Raw genomic sequence first — 21,571 nt, forward strand, 5'->3', positions numbered from 1 at the left:
ACAACGGAAAATGGGGAGATCATCATCTTAAAACCACACCCAAATGATTCGTCGAAACAGTCGACATTTTACTCAAGGGAGCGTGCGAGGGAGCATGCTCGCTTAAGCGTTGCCGCAACCATAAGTAAAAACATCTCTTACCAACTAGAAAAGATACCAGAAGATCAAAAATACAATAAGATGCCAAGGTAGGTCATACAGAACATGCCAGTAAATTAGCAACAAGGAAAGGCCATAAAAGCATGCTCCCTTTATACTGCTCCAAAGTAAAATGACAAGGGTCATATACAACACTCAGAAGGCGGAAAGGTGCCGTCTAAACCCCACAAACAGCTACATATTAGTTTGTTGACATACAGCTACCAAAGCAGCCACTCAACAAAGATAGGTTCTATCAAATAAACATATCATATGATATACCAGAAACCACAGACGCTTGTTTAAAATAAATAAGAAACAACGGCGAAACTTGGAAATTGATTCCATCATTTGCCAAGTTGCCAATTCCACAATGTATAAACATATCACGCAAGTAACAAAGGGTGCAGGGACGAACTCCCCACCAGATAGCCTATGATTCATAATCTAGCTGGCTCGGCTCTTAATGACATCGAGACCAATCTCAGTTGGATCAGTCGCTTGCAACTCAACCTGAATTCCATCGAGCTCTCTCTTGAATCTGTCTTTGGAGCTTGCGTAGATCATCTTGCTTCTCACCCTTGATGTATCAGGAGACCTTCATAGAAAGGAGAGGGAAACAAACAATTGAATTTAGAGAACGGACGATTAGACAACAGAGTACACACATGTTTGAAAATGGTTAAAAAACAGGGCATTACCAGGCAATGAAGAATATCCGGCTTTTCTGGACACCTTCAGGTGTAAGAAAGTCAAAATCAAAAATAGCATAACGGCATTCATCAGCAGGAAGCTTCTCAGTGAACTGCTCATAGGTTTCTGCTGGTTCACCAACATGTTCCACCACAACTTGCTTTTGCTTCTCCTCAATCTTGAAAACTATGGAGCGGTAGGTCCGCTTTGCCTTAAGCTCCAAAAACTTCAGTTTGCAATCATCGTGCACAGCCATACCAGATGCTGCGTTGGCCTGTAAATTGCATGCAATTAACGAAGATCAAACGGCTACACTACGACTTTTCAAGAGAGAAATGAATATAGATTGAAAAGACGTTTTATCAAACAAAAATTTGACACAATGAATCTCTACACGCAGTCCCAAGTTCTCAACCGAACTATCATGTCTTATGTCCAAGCAAACCGCATAACTCGGGTGAAATGCGCACAATTCTTATCCTCAGAATGTCTTTTCATGATATGATCCAAAAATTATAATCTTTTGGTCCTTTACAATGCCTTAAGTACAGTAATAACACAACAAAAACAACCAATGTCAAACTTCTTTCCCTCGCGCCGTAGATAAAATTGATACGAATTGCACATTTATATGTTTAATTTTCATCCGAATCGTATCAAATTGACTCTCACACAACATGCACACACATTAATAGCCCAACAATACAAGATCAGCAAATTATACATAAACCAACATAAATACAAAGTACTCAACAATATTTCATGGTACCTACCAAGTACTCATTACTTTATTATATGTTTAAGAACAAATATACAAATTACACCTGGACCGGACCGGACCGGCCCAAATATCTGTTACAGGTAGTAGATCCACAACATTCCCAATCAGCAAAAACCAGATCAAATTCCCGGCCCAAAACACAAAGACGATGCAAAATCCAATCTTAAAAATAAAAAATAAAATAAAATAAAAAAATAAAAACAAATCGCGATCAAAATTTCAACAAAAATACAGATCTGAAAGCACGAGATGTATAGATAACAGTAGATGAACTACAAATTGGAGCCAAATTAGCTTAAAACTATCAGATCGACACAGCGGAGGCAAGAAAATCGAATCAACAAAACCGATGATCGATTAACCAACCAAGAAATCGCAATCGGACGTAAATCCGTGATTTTACTTTATTTTCTCTGAATTTTCTCGGCAGCCAAACAGAAATTACAGTCAGAAAACCCTATCAGAGCAAAACGGAGCTAAAAGAGTGCGAAAAACTCACCATTTTCGCTGCTGTTCGGTTCTCTGTTGGCGACGAAGGAGGAGGAGAAGATATAGGGAAAGGGTCTCCTCCGATGACGACTCGGCTATCTGTGTCTCGCACAAGAAATGTCCAAGGGCCCTTTATATTTGGTGGCTCTCTGGATGCCAGAGGATTGACAACGTGGAGCTGATCGTATGATAGAGGAGCGGGTGATGGGCGGTTCGGCCAATGGCGTGCCGCCACGACTTGTACGGGTCTTTGTGTATGGATGCGGGAGTGGCTTTGCTTGAGTCGGCTTCTCCAGACTCGGCTTATGAGAAATGCACTGATTTCCTATTTTAAGACATGGTTATTACTAGACTCGGAAGAAATGGGTACCATTAATAGCGAGTTGGACACTAATTTATAGTGAGCGGATTACTCGTGACTTAAATCAAATTTGTTGATGTAAATATATTGATGAACTAAAAACTTAATCTATAATTTATTCCACATTTTAACAAATTTATTGGTGTAAAAATATATTGGTGTATTAAAAGAATAACTAAATGATATGAATGAGAATGTTGGTTTTCATTATGATATACTTGAAAAATGAATGCATCACATTAATATACGAGATGTATATCTCATACTCTGTGAGTCTTTCGGTCTCTATAATGATGAACCGTCATGACGAAGCTACTAACTGGTCATTTTTAAAGACAAATAGACATCTCACTATAGTTGAACTTAAGAGCTCTCCCATACAAGTGAAGATGAATATTAATTAAACCGTAATGTTAAGCGGTAAACAAAGAAATTTTAGTGTTTGGCATCCGACCACCAATTTCCAACGGCCCGGACTCAAAAGCGCTATCATGGCCCACCCTCTAATTTTGAGGCCCACCACTACCCCATTTTCTGACCTACCGTCTCGCTCTTTTGGTCTTATCTGGTGTTCGGACAAAAGACCTTCTCCTGAACTAGAGAAATTGTATTATTTTATTAATATAATAGTACTTAAACAATGTTTTAATGCACATTGGACCTTATATTATTGTGGTTAGTGTCTAATCTTTATTTTTTTGGTTTAACAGGTGATGTTTTGGGTAAGTTACGCAAACTAGGTATCAAACTCAATAAAAAAATTCAATTATTATGATTATCCAAGTAAGTCCAACATGATACATCTCAGTTACCATGTAAAAACAATACCACTAAACTGTAGGGTTGTAGACAAGTCGAGGCATACTGAATATTATATTTGTTTAATTGAAAAGCAAACCAAGTTAGGCTCGAGCGAGCTTAAAAACTTCAAGCTTGATACTAAACTCAAGTTGTTCGGGGTCATTTACTACGATAAGTCAGCCTGAATTGTAATTTGCAACTTATTAGTGGCACATATTTTAAAAATAATATATAAAAATAGACAATATAAGACCAAAAATTTCAAACATAGTAGTTTAAGCTAGCGCATAAATGTCTTTTTAAAAGCCTGTAATATCTTCATAAACAAAGAAGAAGGGATCTCCATCTTTTAAAATTCAAATTGAAGATGGTGAATTTAAATAGAGAAAAAAATAAACAAAATTCTGGAAAAGTAAAATATCAAGGTGATAATTTATTTCATTCAAACTTCTTGAATATAATGTACTTTTAATTGTCTCGTAAAAAAATGAATTGTCACAAGCTCTGCGAATCAAATACACTGATGTTCGACAACCGAAGCCAATACAAGTTTGAACTGCTTCAAACCAACTATTATCAACATATAAAATTGTCAACCCTTACAAAGACAAGAATAACTTATACGATACATATATATCGTCATCATAACGACATAACTTGAACCATGCAAGTTCCTCTCTTCAAAAACGGCTCAGCTTGGCTGGGCTAGCTCGGCTTGTAATTAACATGTTAATAGGTATTTTGGGGGTAGGCATACTGTTAATAGATCATTACGGAATTAATAGTGCCATATGTTCAGATATTTTTCACAAGGAAAAAAAAGGGCTAAATTTTAAGGAATAGGATCCTCTTTGTATTCTCTTCGTGAGAATTCGGATAATCAATTAATCATGTTCATATATCGTATATTATATGGTTAAAAATTATTTTAAAATTTTAATTTAAAAATGAATAAATAGTAACTAACGAAAACTGATCGTACGATATATGATAAACGGATATGATTAATCAATCCTCATATCCCGATCAAGAGAATCCGGAGAAGATCCTTGTCCAAATTTTAATAACCAAAATGACACAGAGGCGGGGGGTCCACACAGATTCTTTTTTCCGCGTAGATACAACACTACACCACCTTTTGATATGAACTTGAATTATTAATTTGCCACTACTTTTATCAAGAAAAAAAAATAAAGAAAAAGAAAAATCAGCAGCACATGAACGATCATGATCAACTAGCTTTGAAATCCCTTCCTTCTTCTCATGAGGTACACAAACACAAGTGATCTCAATAATTGAACAACTAATAATACTTAAATACTTTTGAGTGTGTGCATCGAGTTTAGTTCCTCTTTTTTGTTTTTTTTTTTTTTTTTTTTTTTGATATAAAATCCCTATTGATTTTCAGTTCTTCTTTGTTACCGAGCTCTGTTATATATAATTTTTATAAATAATGTTATCCACATATTTATTTTTTATACAATTCGCTCAATTTTTTATAGTTCAATCTAAAGTATTGAAAAATATCAATATTCAAAAATTAACAAAGGATGTGTGAGAGATAAAAATAAGTGTTTGAATAGCACTATCCAATGCAAAAAAGATTCAGTTTATTCACTAAGACATTTCGTCGAAACTTGGTGGGCTTATTGTTGTTAGTCAAATATGTTGTACATATGTCAACAAATATCGACATATGCCGAAGTAATCTAATGAGTGAGATTAAGAGAATCTGCCGAGTGCTATTGATGCAATCTGTCGAGATATATTAGCAAACATAACACCAAACACTACGTGGACATAAAAGGGACTCGTACTAAATATACAAAGATTCCTCAAAAGACATTCACATGTATATTTTTCTGAAATTCAAAGTAACCTTGTGACCACCTTAGTCCTAATGTATATCCTCCCTTGCTCAAGAATCAATTGTGTTGTCTTTTTTCTTTTTCTTTTATTCAGACATTCAACTACGTTGTCTGATAATCGCATCTCGCACTTGTGACCAAAGAGTAGCAAGTTATGAATGGAATTGGCCATTTTGATGGTTGGACCGGTGTCCTACTGCAGTTTGGGCTTGGTTGGGGTGGCCACGAATCCACGATGGCGGGCGGTAATTGAGGCGATGGCTGTTGGGATTTACATATCTATGTCATTTTGTGAATCAAATAAATTGCACTAATTCATTTTGAGTTTGTTGTACAAATTTGCCTATCTTATGAACCTTTAGTTTAATTTTATTTTATGTTTTGAATGGTAACACAAATACGGCATCGGTTGTTTAGCCCTTTTTGGTTGTGGTTGTAAATGCTGGTTCACAGTGTATCACCCTTAGAGCATGGTTAATGCACGCAAACTATTCTAGGCTAAAGTGTTATTTAGCACCAAATGACAAAAATCAAATTTTAATAGGACATATCCAACGTAGGCTAAAATAGCCAAGGGATCTTCATGGCTTTTCAAGGCTTTTCAAGGGCCAGTTTAGGAAGAATCTAGTAGTGAATGAAAACTAGTCATCTAACACGAACTCTTAGCAAGTACCCTCTACCATAAAGATAGAGAGAAGTGTTCCTATTGTACTACGGTGTGGATTCGAACATCGGTAGCTCTGTAATTTAACATCTATCGTTTGACAAAAAAAAAACCATTTTTAACTCCTAGCCTCTCACACCATTTGAACAACAAAAAATTTGGAAGGTTAAATTTCATAAATAGTGTTAGTTTGGAGGGCAAAATTTCGTATTTAGTCCATGACCCTTCCCTCTCCCAATGAACATGCTGGTGATGTGGGCTTTAATTGGGTGGGGTGAGTTGCAGTGGCGGATCCATGATTTTAGATTCAGAGGGTCCCAATAATAAAGATAAAAAAAATTACAGTGAAAAATGTCCTCTCCACGCAACTATTGATCTCCCATTTTGTTGCGAAGTAAACCCTCAATGATATTCATATCAAAAAATGTCATCTCTATTGAAGCAGTTGCAACTGATAAAACCAAAGCCCACTGAATAAGCAAATATACATATGCAAATATTTGCTGCAACCCTTTCTTCCACCATTTTTTTAGCAAGATTGCTAGTCCCTCTTAATTGAGAAAAATCATTATCAGAATGCACAAAATAAATATAAATATCAAGTTATTTTTAAGGAAGAATATAATATCAAGTTGAGGAAGGGATGGGGTGGGACCGCGGGGGGATGTGATAGGGGTTTGGGGTTTTTTTTTTTTTTTTTTTTTTAATGATACAAAGATAAAATTCATTAGTTACTAAGAAATTTTACAAAATAAAGACCCAAAAAAGTAATGCAAAGAAAAAGTGCCTTTAAAACAAGAAAACAAGCAACACATCAACTATCTCACCAAAAGCCTAAGCAAAATATTAGGCCCACAAACAAACAGCAAAAATCGAACAAAACCAAACAATTAGCTTAAACAGGCTTTATGGGCCAAGTCTTAAAACAGAAAAAAAAAAAAAAAAATTTCTTCTTTGCGCAATCGTCTTCTCCAGGAAGACGTCGTTGCCGCAGCTGCACTAGCCGTCATCTTCGAGTACGAGGGGTCCTCAGAAAATTTCAAAGCACGATTTAGGTTCTCCGAAGGATCCAGGGACCTCCCAAATCCCTCTTTAGTTCCTTCACTGGTGAGTTGTAGTCGAAGGTCTGTGTAGCTGCCGAAAGCAAACCATTTTCTCTTGTACTGACAGTAAATAGGATCAAGCATCGATAGATTTAACGGTAAGAAGTTACTAACTAAATTTAGGGACAAACTATAATACTTATATGTATTTAATATTGTAAGTATTATATTTTGTTATTGACCCCAAATTGATAGTTTGCATCACTAATTTCTTACAAATAAAAAAATTTGTCACAAGGAGAATTGACATATTACTCGAGAATACAACGATCTAACTTGGAGCGGAATAACATACAATTAAAACAAACAAGTATTACAAACTAAAACACTATTTTAATTTATAATGTGGGACAATATCTTGACAAAAAATAGCATGCCCTTGAACAAAACCGAACGAATGCACATACTATTCATGTTGGCCATGTAAATTGACCGCACAAGTCAATTCTTATCCAAATTGGGACCATTTCGAGGCCAAGTCAAATAAGAATTCATCAAATATGCTCACCATAAGGAAGAAGAAGCATTGATGCAAATGGTGGATTGCCTGGTGCAATTGAAATTCTTCCATCTTCCTCTACTCACTTACAAAGCATTTTAGTAATTTTAAATCGGTGATATATTTATACTAAAAGATGGGGAATTCAGATTAAGCATTACAATGGACCAGTCAGTATAAATTGGTATTAAGTTTGAATCTATATGAGTTAAGCCTAAGATTTTTTACTTATAACTGTAGAAGAATATTATTAAATAGTAGTACTAAGTACAAAACATTTTAGTAATTTTAAATGTATTGTGTTGCAATTATTACGCCTGACTTTTTGTATTAGAATATACCTAGGAGGATCCTCTTTATGAGAATTCTGGGGATTCTCAAATCATTTTCGTTCATCGTATATCGTGCGATCAATTTTCATCATGTACTATTCATATTTAATTTAAAATAAAAATATTTAAAATGATTTCTGGTCACACGAGATATACGATAAACGAACACGATTTGAGGATTCTCAAAATCCTCACAAAGAGGATCCGAAGAGAATCCTCATTTAGAATATACAGTCTCGTTTTGATATCTTGAAGCTTATATTAAGTATCATATTTTCCTACACCCATGCATTATCTTATTTTGGTTCGTTTATAGCAAATAAGTATTATCCGGCTAAGTATTTCATTAAGTCGTTCTTACTTGTATGGTACAAAGAATGAGAATAAAAAGGACTAGGGATGAGAAGGATTGGATATGGAATAAACAACTTCCTTCATGTAAATGGGATACCTTAAATTTTCATATGGATAATGTTATTCATACATTTATTTTTACTGCCCATGCATTCTTGTTAATTTTTTGTCATTGATTTTCTTCAATTCATTCGATCTGAAGGTCAAAATTTTTAAAAAAGTGTGTGAAAAGTAAAAATAAATATGTTTATAGCATTACCTTTTTCATATATCCTATATCGAAATCTATGTAAGACCCACTTATTTATTCATTCATTTGATTTTAGTAGACAGTAGACAAAGGATATGAAATCAATGGGAATGTATACCTTTTCCTTATAAATTGGTTCTTGCAAAAATAGGATCTAATTACAATATTAATAACATATAAAATTCATAAATTAGAATGCAAGTAAATACACAATTTAAAGCATGCACATTATTGGTCGGGTCAAATGTTAGATATTCTATCCTTAAGACAAGTTTACGCCCCATTACAATGCTCATGATTAATTGGCGCTTATCTCTTAGAATACGACCATGTTCTTGTAATAGTAGCATTTCAAATCACAATGCTCTAATAAACCACAATTGTATTGAATACTATCTCATATGGACTTAATGAGACTCAAATATTTAGTGCACTCTATGTACTATGATGTAAACAATGAAAATTTTTATAACGATTATTGGGGTCTTCTTTATTTATAGAATTTGAGATACGTCTTTTGAATGCATATGATTATTCATGAAGAGTTGTCAAAAGTTGCAACTCTTCATTTGAATTGGGATAGACACATATTTTCACTAAAAGACACCACTTTTAATTTTCATTCAACTAATAAATTTAATATAATAGCAAGTGGTCATCTATCACAGTGGTGAAGATAAGTGTTGCCCTTGTACTACGATGTGGATTCGAACCCCCACATGAATAGAAATTAACACAACACTATGCAAATTACAATAAAGACATTAGAGAGAGAATTCAGTGGGAAAAGTACCGCATCGCGATAGATAACTTTTGACTTTGAACCTTTTGTAGTGAATTACTACCAGGTTTACTTTGCTATCCAGTGAACACAATATCTTAACTGATATGTTGTTTGTGTAAACCAAGATAATAGTAATCATACAATATCCTTCCAGACACGTTGTGGCTGCTCGGTTCAATTCCCTTTGCCCCTGAACAATTCTTGGTTTCTCATGAGTACTCTAGAGAATTAAGCCCTTTCAGAAAATTCTCATAGGAACAATCCTATTCCACACTCAAGATAGGTGACTTCCCATTAAGAGTATCTTCCAAGTTCTAGAAATTAGTAAAAGCATAAAGCTTAACCTAATTTCAATGGCACACAACACTCTTATCATTACGGGACATGGATAAGAGAGTATATCTCTGTAGTGCTACTCCGAGTTGTCATAGTTTAATTGTCCCTTTTGAACCTAGATCAGGGGATCTCCAGTCATCTTAGTTGGATTTCCACTATGTTTCCACTATGACTACTCTAGCTACAAACTTTTAGCTCATTTCCGTCGATGATACAACTTACTCTCTAGCTAGTTTTTCAATAATTGGTACCACTAGGATGACTACTCATTAATACTATATGGCCATCACAATACCCATCCATGCATGAAAATATATAACATTCGTTTAAGAGTAGTAGTTTTTCGATGTTAAGTGCTCCAAACATAAGACTTACTAAGTAATTTGTCTATACTCCACATTTGAGGTATTTTTCGGAAGATCTCTTAACTTTACAATACTAAGAATAACTTTTCAATCTCACTTGGATTAGTCGCTTGTAACTCAACCTGAATTCCATCGAGCTCTCTCTTGAATCTGTCGTTGAGGCTCGGCTCTCAATGACATCGAGAACAATCTCAGTTCGATCAGTCGCTTGCAACTCAACCTGAATTCCATCGAGCTCTCTCTTGAATCTGTCTTTGGAGCTTGCGTAGATCATCTTGCTTCTCACCCTTGAGGTATCAGGAGACCTTCATAGAAAGGAGAGGGAAACAAACAATTGAATTTAGAGAACGGATGATTAGATAACAGAGTACACACATGTTTGAAAATGATTAAAAAACCGGGCATTACCAGGCAATGAAGAATATCCGCCTTTTCTGGACACCTTCAGGTGTAAGAAAGTCAAAATCAAAAATAGCATAACGGCATTCATCAGCAGGAAGCTTCTCAGTGAACTGCTCATAGGTTTCTGCTGGTTCACCAACATGTTCCACCACAACTTGCTTTTGCTTCTCCTCAATCTTGAAAACTATGGAGCGGTAGGTCCGCTTTACCTTAAGCTCCAAAAACTTCAGTTTGCAATCATCGTGCACAGCCATACCAGATGCTGCGTTGGCCTGTAAATTGCATGCAATTAACAAAGATCAAACGGCTACACTACAACTTTTCAAGAGAGAAATGAATACAGATAGAAAAGACGTTTTATCAAACTAAGATTAACAAACAAAAATTTGACACAATGAATCTCTACATGCAGTCCCAAGTTCTCAACCAATCCATCATGTCTTATTTCCTAGGAAAACACATAACTCGGGTGAAATGTGCACAATTTTTCTTATCCTCAGAATGTCTTTTCATGATATGATCCTAAAATTATAATCTTTTGGTCCTCTACAATGCCTTGAGTACAGTAATAACACAACAAAAACAACCAATGTCAAACTTCTTTCCCTCGTGCCGTAGAGAAAAATGATACGAATTGCACATTTATATGTTTAATTTTCATCCGAATCGTATCAAATTGACTCTCACACAACATGCACACACATTAATAGCCCAACAATACAAGATCAGCAAATTATACATAAACAAACGTAAATACTAAGTACTCAACAATATTTCATGGTACCTACCAAGTACTCATTACTTTATTATATGTTTAAGAACAAATATACAAATTACACCTGGACCGGACCAGACTGGCCCAAATCATCTGTTACAGATAGTAGATCCACAACATTCCCAATCAGCAAAAACCAGATCAAATTCCCGGCCCAAAACACATAGACGATGCAAAATCCAATCTTAAAAAAAAAAAACAAAAACAACAAGTCGCGATCAAAATTTCAACAAAAATACAGATCTGAAAGCACGACATGTATAGACAACAGTAGATGAACTACAAATTGGAGCCAAATTAGCTTAAAACTATCAGATCGACACAGCGGAGGCAAGAAAATCGAATCAACAAAACCGATGATCGATTAACCAGCCCAGAAATCGCAATCGGACGTAAATCCGTGATTTTACTTTATTTTCTATGAATTTTCTCGGCAGCCAAACAGAAATTACAGTCAGAAAACCCTATCCGAGCAAAACGGAGCTAAAAGAGTGCGAAAAACTCACCATTTTCGCTGCTGTTCGGTTCCCTGTTGGCCACGAAGGAGGAGGAGGAGATATAGGGAAAGGGCGTCTCCTCCGATGAAGACTCGGCTATCTGTGTCTCGCACAAGAAATGTCCAAGGGCTCTTTATCTTCGGTGGCTCTCTGGATGCCAGAGGATTGACAACGTGGAGCTGACCGTATGATAGAGGAGCGGGTGATGAGCGGTTCGGCCAATGGCGTGCCGCCACGACTTGTACGGGTCTTTGTGTGTGGATGCGGGAGTGGCTTTGCTTGAGTCGGCTTCTCCAGACTCGGCTTATGAGATATGCACTAATTTCCTATTTTAAGACATGGTTATTACTAGACTTGGAAGAAATGGGTACCGTTGATGACGAGTTGAACACTAATTTATAGTGCGCAGATTACTTATCCCAATCAAGAGAATCCGGAGAAGATGTTTGTCCAAATTTTAATAACCAAAATAACACACGGACCGGGGGGGGGGGGGGGGGGGGGGGGGGGGGGGGGGGGGGGGGGGGGGGGGGGGTCCACACAGATTCTTTTTTCCGCGTCGATACAACGCTACACCAAATTTTAATAACCAAAATAACACACGGACCCGGGGGGGTCCACACAGATTCTTTTTTCCGCGTCGATACAACGCTACACCAAATTTTAATAACCAAAACAACACACGGACCGGGGGGGGTCCACACAGATTCTTTTTTCTGCGTCGATACAACGCTACACCACCTTTTGATATGAACTTGAATTATTAATTTGCCACTACTTTTATCAAGAAAAGAAATAAACAAAAAGAAAAATCAGCAGCACATGAACGATCATGATCAACTAGTTTTGAAATCCCTTCTTCTTCTCATGAGGTACACAAACACAAGTGATCTCAATAATTGAACAACTAATAATACTTAAATACTTTTGAATGTGTGCATCGAGTTTAGTTCCTCTTTTTTGTTTTTTTTGTTTTGTTTTTTTTTTTTGATATAAAATCCCTATTGATTTTCAGTTCTTCTTTGTTACCGGGCTCTGTTATATATAATTTTTATAAATAGTGTTATCCACATATTTATTTTTTATACAATTCGCTCAACTTTTTATAGTTCAATCTAAAGTATTGAAAAATATCAATATTCAAAAATTAACAAAGGGTGTGTGAGAGATCAAAATAAGTGTTTGAATAGCACTATCCAATGCAAAAAAGATTCAGTTTATTCACTAAGACATTTCGTCGAAACTTGGTGGGCTTATTGTTGTTAGTCAAATATGTTGTACATATATCAACAAATATCGACATATGCCGAAGTAATCTAATGAGTGAGATTAAGAGAATCTGCAGAGTGCTATTGATGCAATCTGCAGAGTGCTATTGATGCAATCTGTCGAGATATATTAGCAGACATAACACCAAACACTACGTGCACATAAAAGGGACTCGTACTAAACATACGAAGGTTCCTCAGAAGACCTTCACATGTATATTTTTCTGAAATTCAAAGTAACCTTGTGACCACCTTAGTCCTCATGTATATCCTCCCTTGCTCAAGAATCAATTGTGTTGTCTTTTTTTTTCTTCTTTTATTCAGACATTCAACTACGTTGTCTGATAATCGTATCTCGCACTTGTGACCAAAGAGTAGCAAGTTATGAATGGAATTGGCCACTTTGATGGTTGGACCGGTGTCCTACTGCAGTTTGGGCTTGGTTGGGGTGGCCACGAATCCACGATGGCGGGCGGTAATTGAGGCGATGGTTGTTGGGATTTACATATCTATGTCATTTTGTGAATCAAATAAATTGCACTAATTCATTTTGAGTTTGTTGTACAAATTTGCCTATCTTATGAACCTTTAGTTTAATTTTATTTTATGTTTTGAATGGTAACACAAATACGGCATCGGTTGTTTAGCACTTTTTGGTTGTGGTTGTAAATGCTGGTTCACAGTGTATCACCCTTAGAGCATGGTGAATGCACGCAAACTATTCTAGGCTAAAGTGTTATTTAGCACCAAATGACAAAAATCAAATTTTAATAGGACATATCCAACGTAGGCTAAAATAGCCAAGGGATCTTCATGGCTTTTCAAGGCTTTTCAAGGGCCAGTTTAGGAAGAATCTAGTAGTGAATGAAAACTAGTCATCTAACACGAACTCTTAGCAAGTACCCTCTACCATAAAGATAGAGAGAAGTGTTCCTATTGTACTACGGTGTGGATTCGAACATCGGTAGCTCTGTAATTTAACATCTATCGTTTGACAAAAAAAAACCATTTTTAACTCCTAGCCTCTCACACCATTTGAACAACAAAAAATTTGGAAGGTTAAATTTCATCAATAGTGTTAGTTTGGAGGGCAAAATTTCGTATTTAGTCCATGACCCTTCCCTCTCCCAATGAACATGCTGGTGATGTGGGCTTTAATTGGGTGGGGTGAGTTGCAATGACGGATCCATGATTTTAGATTCGGAGGGTCCCAATAATAAAGATAAAAAAAATTACAGTGAAAAATGTCATCTCCACGCAATTATTGATCTCTCATTTTGTTGCGAAGTAGACCCTCAATGATATTAATATAAAAAAATGTCATCTCTATTGAAGCAGTTGCAACTGATAAAACCAAAGCCCACTGAATAAGCAAATATACATATGCAAATATTTGCTGCAACCCTTTCTTCCACCATTTTTTTAGCAAGATTGCTAGTCCCTCTTAATTGAGAAAAATCATTATCAGAATGCACAAAATAAATATAAATATCAAGTTATTTTTAAGGAAGAATATAATATCAAGTTGAGGAAGGGATGGGGTGGGACCGCGGGGGGATGTGATAGGGGTTTGGGGTTTTTTTTTTTTTTTTTTAATGATACAAAGATAAAATTCATTAGTTACTAAGAAATTTTACAAAATAAAGACCCAAAAAAGTAATGCAAAGAAAAAGTGCCTTTAAAACAAGAAAACAAGCAACACGCCAACCATCTCACCAAAAGCCTAAGCAAAATATTAGGCCCACAAACAAACAGCAAAAATCGAACAAAACCAAACAATTGGCTTAAACGGGCTTCATGGGCCAAGTCTTAAAACAGAAAAAAAAAAAAAAAAAAAGTTATTCTTTGCGCAATCGTCTTCTCCAAGAAGACGTCGTTGCTGCAGTTGCACTGGCCGTCATCTTCAAGTATGAGGGGTCCTCAAAAAATTTCAAAGCACGATTTAGGTTATCCGAAGGATCCTGGGACCTCCCAAATCCCTCTTTAGTTCCTTCACTGGTGAGTTGTAGCCGAAGGTCTGTGTAGCTGCGGAAAGCAAACCATTTTCTCTCGTATTGACGGCAAATAGGATCAAGCATCGATAGATTTAACAGTAAGAAATTACTAACTAAATTTGGGGACGAACTATAATACTTATATGTATTTAATATTGTAAGTATTATATTTTCTTATTGATAGTTTGCATCACTAATTTCTTACAAATAAAAAAATTTGTCACAGGGAGAATTGACAAATTACTCGAGAATACAACGATCTAACTTGGAGCGGAATAACATACAATTAAAACAAACAAGTATTACAGTCTAAAACACTATTTTAATTTATAATGTGGGACAATATCTTGACAAAAAATAGCATGCCCTTGAACAAAACCGAACGAATGCACATACTATTCATGTTGGGCATGTAAATTGACCACACAAGTCAATTCTTATCCAAATTGGGACCATTACGAGGCCAAGTCAAATAAGAATTCATCAAATATGCTCACCATAAGGAAGAAGAAACATTGATGCAAATGGTGGATTGCCTGTTGCAATTGAAATTCTTCCATCTTCCTCTACTCACTTACAAAGCATTTTAGTAATTTTAATTCGGTGATATATTTATACTAAAAGATGGGGGGATTCATATTAAGTATTACAATGGACTAGTCAGTATAAATTGGTATTAAGTTTGAATCTATGTGAGTTAAGCCTAAAATTTTTTACTTATAACTGTAAAAGAATATTATTAAACTGTAGTACTAAGTACAAAACATTTTAGGAATTTTAAATGTGTTGTGTTGCAATTATTACGCCTGACTTTTTGTATTAGAATATACTTAGGAGGATCCTCTTTATGAGGATTCTAGGGATCCTCAAATCTTGTCCGTTCATCGTATATCGTGCGGTCAGTTTTCGTCATGTACTATTCATATTTAATTTAAAATAAAAGTATTTAAAATGATTTTTGGTCGCACGAGACATACGATAAACAAATACAATTTAAGGATTCTCAAAATCCTCACAAAGAGAATCCGGAAAAAATCCTCATTAGAATATACAATATCGTTTTCCTACATCACACGGTACAGGAAAATTCTTTGTCTAGGACCGTTGGATTAGATATTTTGAAGCTTATATTAAGTATCATATTTTCCTACACCCATGCATTATCTTATTTTGGTTCGTTTATAGCAAATAAGTATTATCTGGCTAAGTATTTCATTAAGTCGTTCTTACTTGTATGGTACAAAGAATGAGAATAGGAAGGACTAGGGATGAGAAGGATTGGATATGGAATAAACAACTTCCTTCATGTAAATGGGATACCTTAAATTTTCATATGGATAATGTTATTCATACATTTATTTTTACTGTCGATGCATTCTGTTAATTTTTTGTCATTGATTTTCTTTAATTTATTCTATTTGAAAGTCAAAAATTTAAAAAAAGTGTGTGAAAAGTAAAAATAAATATGTTTATAGCACGACCTTTTTCATATATCCTATATCAAAATCTATGTAGGACCCACTTATTTATTCATTCATTTGATTTTAGTAGACAGTAGACAAAGGATATGAAATCAGTGGGAATGTATACCTTTTCCTTATAAATTGGTTCTTGAAAAAATAGGATCTAATTACAATATTAATAACATATAAAATTCATAAATTAGAATGCAAGTAAATACACAATTTAAAGCATGCACATTATTGGTTGGGTCAGATGTTAGATATTCTATCCTTAAGACAAGTTTATGCCCCTCTACGATGCTCATGATTAATTGACGTTTATCTCTTAGAATACGACCATGTTATTGTAATAGTAGCATTTCAAATCACAATGCTCCAATGAACCAAGATTGTATTGAAAACTACCTCATATGAACTTAATGAGACTCAAATATTTAGTGCACTCTATGTACTATGATGTAAACAATGAAAATTTATATAACGATTATTGGGGTCTTCTTTATTTATAGAATTTGATATACGTCTTTTGAAAGCATATGATTATTCATGAAGAGTTGTTAAAAGTTGCAACTCTTCATTTGAATTGGGATAGACACATCTTTTCACTAAAAGACACCACTTTTAATTTTCATTCAACTAATAAATTTAATGTAATAGCAAGTGGTCATCTATCACAGTGGTGAAGATGAGTGTTGCTCTTGTACCACGGTTTGGTTCGAACCCCCAATGAATAGAAATTGACACAACACTATGCAAATTGCAATGCAGACATTAGAGAGAGAATTTAGTGGAAAAAGTACCGCATCGCAATAGATAACTTTTGGCTTTGAACCTTTTGTAGTGAATTACTACTAGGTTTACTTTGCTATCCAGTGAACACAATATCTTAACTGTTATGTTGTTTGTGTAAACTAAGATAATAGTAATAATACAATATCCTTCCAGACACGTTGTGGTTGCTCGGTTCAGTTCCTTTCGCCCCGAACAATTCTTGGTTTCTCATGAGTACTCTAGAGAATTAAGCCCTTTAAGAAAATTCTCACAGGAACAATCTTATTCCACACTCAAGATAGGTGACTTCCCATTAAGAGTATCTTCCAAGCTATAGAAATTAGTAAAAGCATAAAGCTTAACCTAATTTCAATGGCAGACAACACTTTTATCATTACGGGACATGGATAAGAGAGTATATCTCTGTAGTGCTACTCCGAGTTGTCATAGTTTAATTGTCCCTTTTGAACCTAGATCGTGGGATCTCCAGTCATCTTAGTTGGGTTTCCACTAGGTTTCCACTATGACTACTCTAGTTACAAGCTTTTAGCTCATTTCCCTAGATGATACGACTTACTCTCTAGCTAGTCTTTTAATAATTGGTACCACTAGGATGACTACTTATTAATACTATATGGCCATCACAATACCCATCCATGCATGAAAATATATAACATTCGTTTAAGAGTAGTTGTTTTTCGATGTTAAGTGCTCCAAACATAAGACTTACTAAGTAATTTGTCTATACTCCTCCACATTTGAGGTATTTTTCGGAAGATCTCTAACTTTTCAATACCTTAAACTAACTCACTTTAAAAGATGAGTTTAAAACCATCTTGTAAATTAATCCACAACATTATCTCTTTCAAGAAGCAAATTACTTTTTCTTTCTTATGAAGTATATATCATTTCTCAAAGAAGCAATTCTACCACTGTTGCCTTTAGCCTCTAAATAAATTTGATCTTACCTGTTGGAATGAATCTCTTTCGTTTCTCACAAGAGCAATACTCTACCCCGAATTCATTAATTTGAATTCAACAGTATGTATGTCATGAATTCATTAATGATACGCGATATATTTTGTGACAAAACTCTACACTCGATGTGCTAATATTGAAGACAACCTGCACCAGTCACCAACTCTTGGATTTTGCAGCAAAGGCCTTCAATCCACCGCCCCAATGCCCTCCATTGAACTCCATTGTTTAATTATTCCATTAATTTTAATTTGTGACAGATAATTGCTCAAATGAGCCTCCCTATTGGATCCAAACACGGAAATACACATCATAAATAATAAAAGGAATTAAAAACTAATTATACTCAAATTAAATTTATATTTTTTCATTAATGTGGTTCATCTGTGATTCTCAACATCATAAAAACGCTCGAGTGTTGAGACAACATAACAACACCGATCAGCAAAACACAAAAGTAACACAACACAACATAACCAACACAATTCCAATTACCAATTGGGTTTAGTTATCCACGTCTGTGGTTCTTGTTTTTTCCTCGGTCGAAACCTCCTTGGTCTCCGCTGCTTTTGGGGTCGGTGGAAGAGGAGGAGTCGTCATCTGCGGTGGCGGAGCTTGACCCGAAGCCGCAGCAGGAGCAGCCACCTTGTCTGCAGCTGCAGCTGCAGCATCATCAGACAAGGGAGCCAAGAGATAGTCAGGGGACAAAAACAAGCTCTGGGATGGCCTTCTCTGGTGGCGATTCGTTCTCTGAGACATTTCAGCTTCTTTTTGGAATTGGGATTGTGAGAAAAAAGGATGAGAAAAAGGAGGAGGAGGAGGAATGATGAGTATGGGAGTGAGAGTATGGAGAGTTGGTGTTTAAGCAGTTAGGTGGTATGGGCATGTAGAAAACAGTGTTGACTCTGTTTTTATAGTGCTTTGCAATGGTTAAAAGCTGGTAGGTTGGGATTATCTAATGCCCCGGGATCTATTGGGCACACTATCTTGGGAATAAAATGGGAAGATTTAACTATGTAATGCCATATTTATCCTTCATAATGAGTGGGTATGAGAGTAAAAGTTCTATGATGAGACGGTCGTATACGTCTTTTCAATTATATTTACCAGTTACTGCTCACAAAATAAGATGGTTGTAAGAAAAAATTTAGTAAAAGAAAATTCTTAGGTAGAGGTGAAAGGGTGGTTGATGGTACATAAATGTTATTTGACTACACAGTTAATTGTTTGGATTGCGTGCTGCTCACGTAAGGATATGATGGTAACAAATTACCATAAAAGTATCTTTAAAATGATACTTTGATCCAGGTCTAAAAGTTTGAGCAGTTGTTGAATTTAGTTCACTTTCCCTATTTTTTAACTTCAGTTATACTTCTTGAGTTTTGCACCTATATTCAAATTTTCAATTTGAATGTTTAAATATGAAAATCTAATCGCTTTCATAGAAAATAGTTAAAAGAAAATTTATTTGTCATCATATATAATACCTATATCATAGGTTGATAAAACACGTTTAGCCTGTGTTATAGGTATCTACAAAAATAAATGAAAAATAATTTACCAATAAAAAAGGAGAAACAACATTACTTTAGTCTAAAGTAAGGAGGGAAATTGCATTGTACGAATGTGCAGTGTTTGGGTTCGAATTTCACTTTATTTACGAGACTGCCATTATCATGCCTTCAGCCCAATTTCGCTTCATTTACAAAATTTCCATTGGGCTTAAGAACGGGTTTTGGGTCTTGGGGCTGGATTTGGCCTTTCACTCAGGGAGACAGAGGGAAGAGAGATAGAAGGGTTGACAGGTTAGAGGGTGGGTGTGGCTATGGCTGATGCATCAGTCAGAGGGTCATTAGGGGAAGGAGATGAGGGGGACAGAGGGACAGAGGGACTGACAGATTGGAGAGAGATGAGAGCTATGGATTGGAGAGAATGGCTGACGGAGGTATGGGAGAGTGTGGGTTTTCAATTTTCTCCTCTGATTCAACAAGTAATGCACTGTTTTAAAATCATTGTTTATTGTTTGGTTTGCCATTTGCTTTGTTAAAATAAAGATTGAGGGATAGGTGTGAGATTTGGTGAGGGGAAGTGTTACAGAGAGAAAGGCAAAGAAAGAGGGATGAGTAGGGGTGAATAGTTCCCGTTGGTACAATGATGTGCTCATCCTTTACCCACTCTATGTCTGATCTTCTGGTTTTATTTTGTTTCTGCCAAAATCCCAAGCGTAACCACTTTCTTTTTTTCCATAATCTCGCACTAGCTTTCTCTCTCTCTCTCTCTCTCTCTTTCTGTTCGGTCTAATCTCAAACTCAGCGGGTCAAACTTAGTACTTGGCACCTTTGCAAATCTAGCTTTAAGCTGTACATTTTTCTCTCTGCATCTGCACAACGTCGTTTTGTTAGAAATGTGCCTAAAGCCAATCATATGATGATACTTTACAAACATTTCACATGTTAAACTAATCTAGTTTAATATAAAGGGCAAATATTATTGTTTAAAGCCGTCTCATATAAATGTTATATGCTTAAACGATAAGTCCAAGGAATATGTAATTGGGAGAATGTGATCTAAAGAAATTAGATTCATGAGACCATTTTCTTTCGTATACATATCCTAAATGTTCCTGATCATAGGATTGCCAATTGGGCATTGACAGTCCGTTAAGATCAGTACGTGTTATGTCTTTTCTTAGAAAGAGTGATTGGTCTCGAGTCATTGGTGTGACTGATACCAAGACAAGCATGTAGGTGCTCAATAGAGAATAAGTCCACTGAACGCGATCAACAAGGAGTTCTTATACTCATGTCACATGAAAACTCATGGTTGGGATAATGCAAAGTAGTCATTTGACCTAAGGCATCATAGTTATCTTATGCTTAGGTCCTTAATCTTTGACTATATCAAAGTCATTCCGTCAAAGGGTGTCCACGACATAGTTAGGGTTAAGCCACTTAGTCATGGAGGCAAGTAAATGCACAACAAGGGATCTCTAACCTTCAAACTGTTTAAGGAAGAATACTCTATGATATGATTAAGAATCTCTGGCCAAAGTATGAATAAGATTTAGGAATTCGTTCCAAATCACATTCAAGGTAATCATATAAATAAGAGAATCACATTAGATAGTAGACATGAATAAACTATCAAATCAAATAATGTGGTCAAAAGTATTGTATTAAAGAAAGATCGTATTGCATTATAATCTCAAACTGAATAAGTTCTCCACCTCTTCTGATTAGCTTAGGTAGCCATGACATGTTGCTAGTTGTCTTTTATGGTTTGTGGAAGCCCTAAAGGTGTATAATCACTAAAGGGAGAATTGAAAAGTAAGTTTCAATTCACAATCGATTTGAAGAGTTCTAATCACCCACTGCATCTCTAAAAGGAACCTAATGGATCATACACCGTGTAAGGTAGAGATTGAAGAAACAACGGAGATGAGTAAGGATAATTAAATGGTTTAATTATTTATGGCTAGGATTAATTAATATGTTAATTAATCAAACGAATAAGTTCGTTTTAGACCTCGGGTTAGTTTGGGCCTCAAGGCCCAACGGGCTTCGAATGTCAAGTCCAATAACTCAAGTTGTATGACAACTTGAAAA

General features: G+C 35.6%; 2 protein-coding genes across 2 annotated transcripts; both read right to left on the reverse strand.

Annotated features, from left to right (window-relative positions):
- Positions 1 to 230: 230 nt before the first annotated feature.
- LOC137744813 (actin-depolymerizing factor 2-like) lies at positions 231 to 2,269 on the reverse strand. Its single transcript, XM_068484614.1, has 3 exons — positions 2,112 to 2,269; positions 840 to 1,105; positions 231 to 736 (listed from the first exon to the last, which is right to left on the reverse strand). Exons 1-3 carry the CDS (start codon positions 2,112 to 2,114, stop codon positions 586 to 588), a joined length of 420 nt encoding a protein of 139 aa, XP_068340715.1. The 5' UTR covers positions 2,115 to 2,269; the 3' UTR covers positions 231 to 585.
- Positions 2,270 to 9,772: 7,503 nt separating this feature from the next.
- On the reverse strand, positions 9,773 to 11,645 carry LOC137745030 (actin-depolymerizing factor 3-like). Its single transcript, XM_068484883.1, has 3 exons — positions 11,502 to 11,645; positions 10,227 to 10,492; positions 9,773 to 10,123 (listed from the first exon to the last, which is right to left on the reverse strand). The coding sequence occupies exons 1-3, from the start codon at positions 11,502 to 11,504 to the stop codon at positions 9,892 to 9,894; spliced, it is 501 nt and encodes a 166-aa protein (XP_068340984.1). The 5' UTR covers positions 11,505 to 11,645; the 3' UTR covers positions 9,773 to 9,891.
- Positions 11,646 to 21,571: the final 9,926 nt, after the last annotated feature.

The sequence above is a fragment of the Pyrus communis genome, chromosome 9 (genome assembly GCF_963583255.1).
Source record: "Pyrus communis chromosome 9, drPyrComm1.1, whole genome shotgun sequence".
Lineage (NCBI taxonomy): Eukaryota > Viridiplantae > Streptophyta > Magnoliopsida > Rosales > Rosaceae > Pyrus > Pyrus communis.

Excerpts from the sequence above, each read along its gene's own strand:
- LOC137744813 (XM_068484614.1), bottom strand. Across the intron at positions 737-839 it reads CGGATATTCTTCATTGCCTG|GTCTCCTGATACATCAAGGG; the intron begins GTAATGCCCTGT and ends CTTTCTATGAAG.
- LOC137745030 (XM_068484883.1), bottom strand. Across the intron at positions 10,124-10,226 it reads CGGATATTCTTCATTGCCTG|GTCTCCTGATACCTCAAGGG; the intron begins GTAATGCCCGGT and ends CTTTCTATGAAG.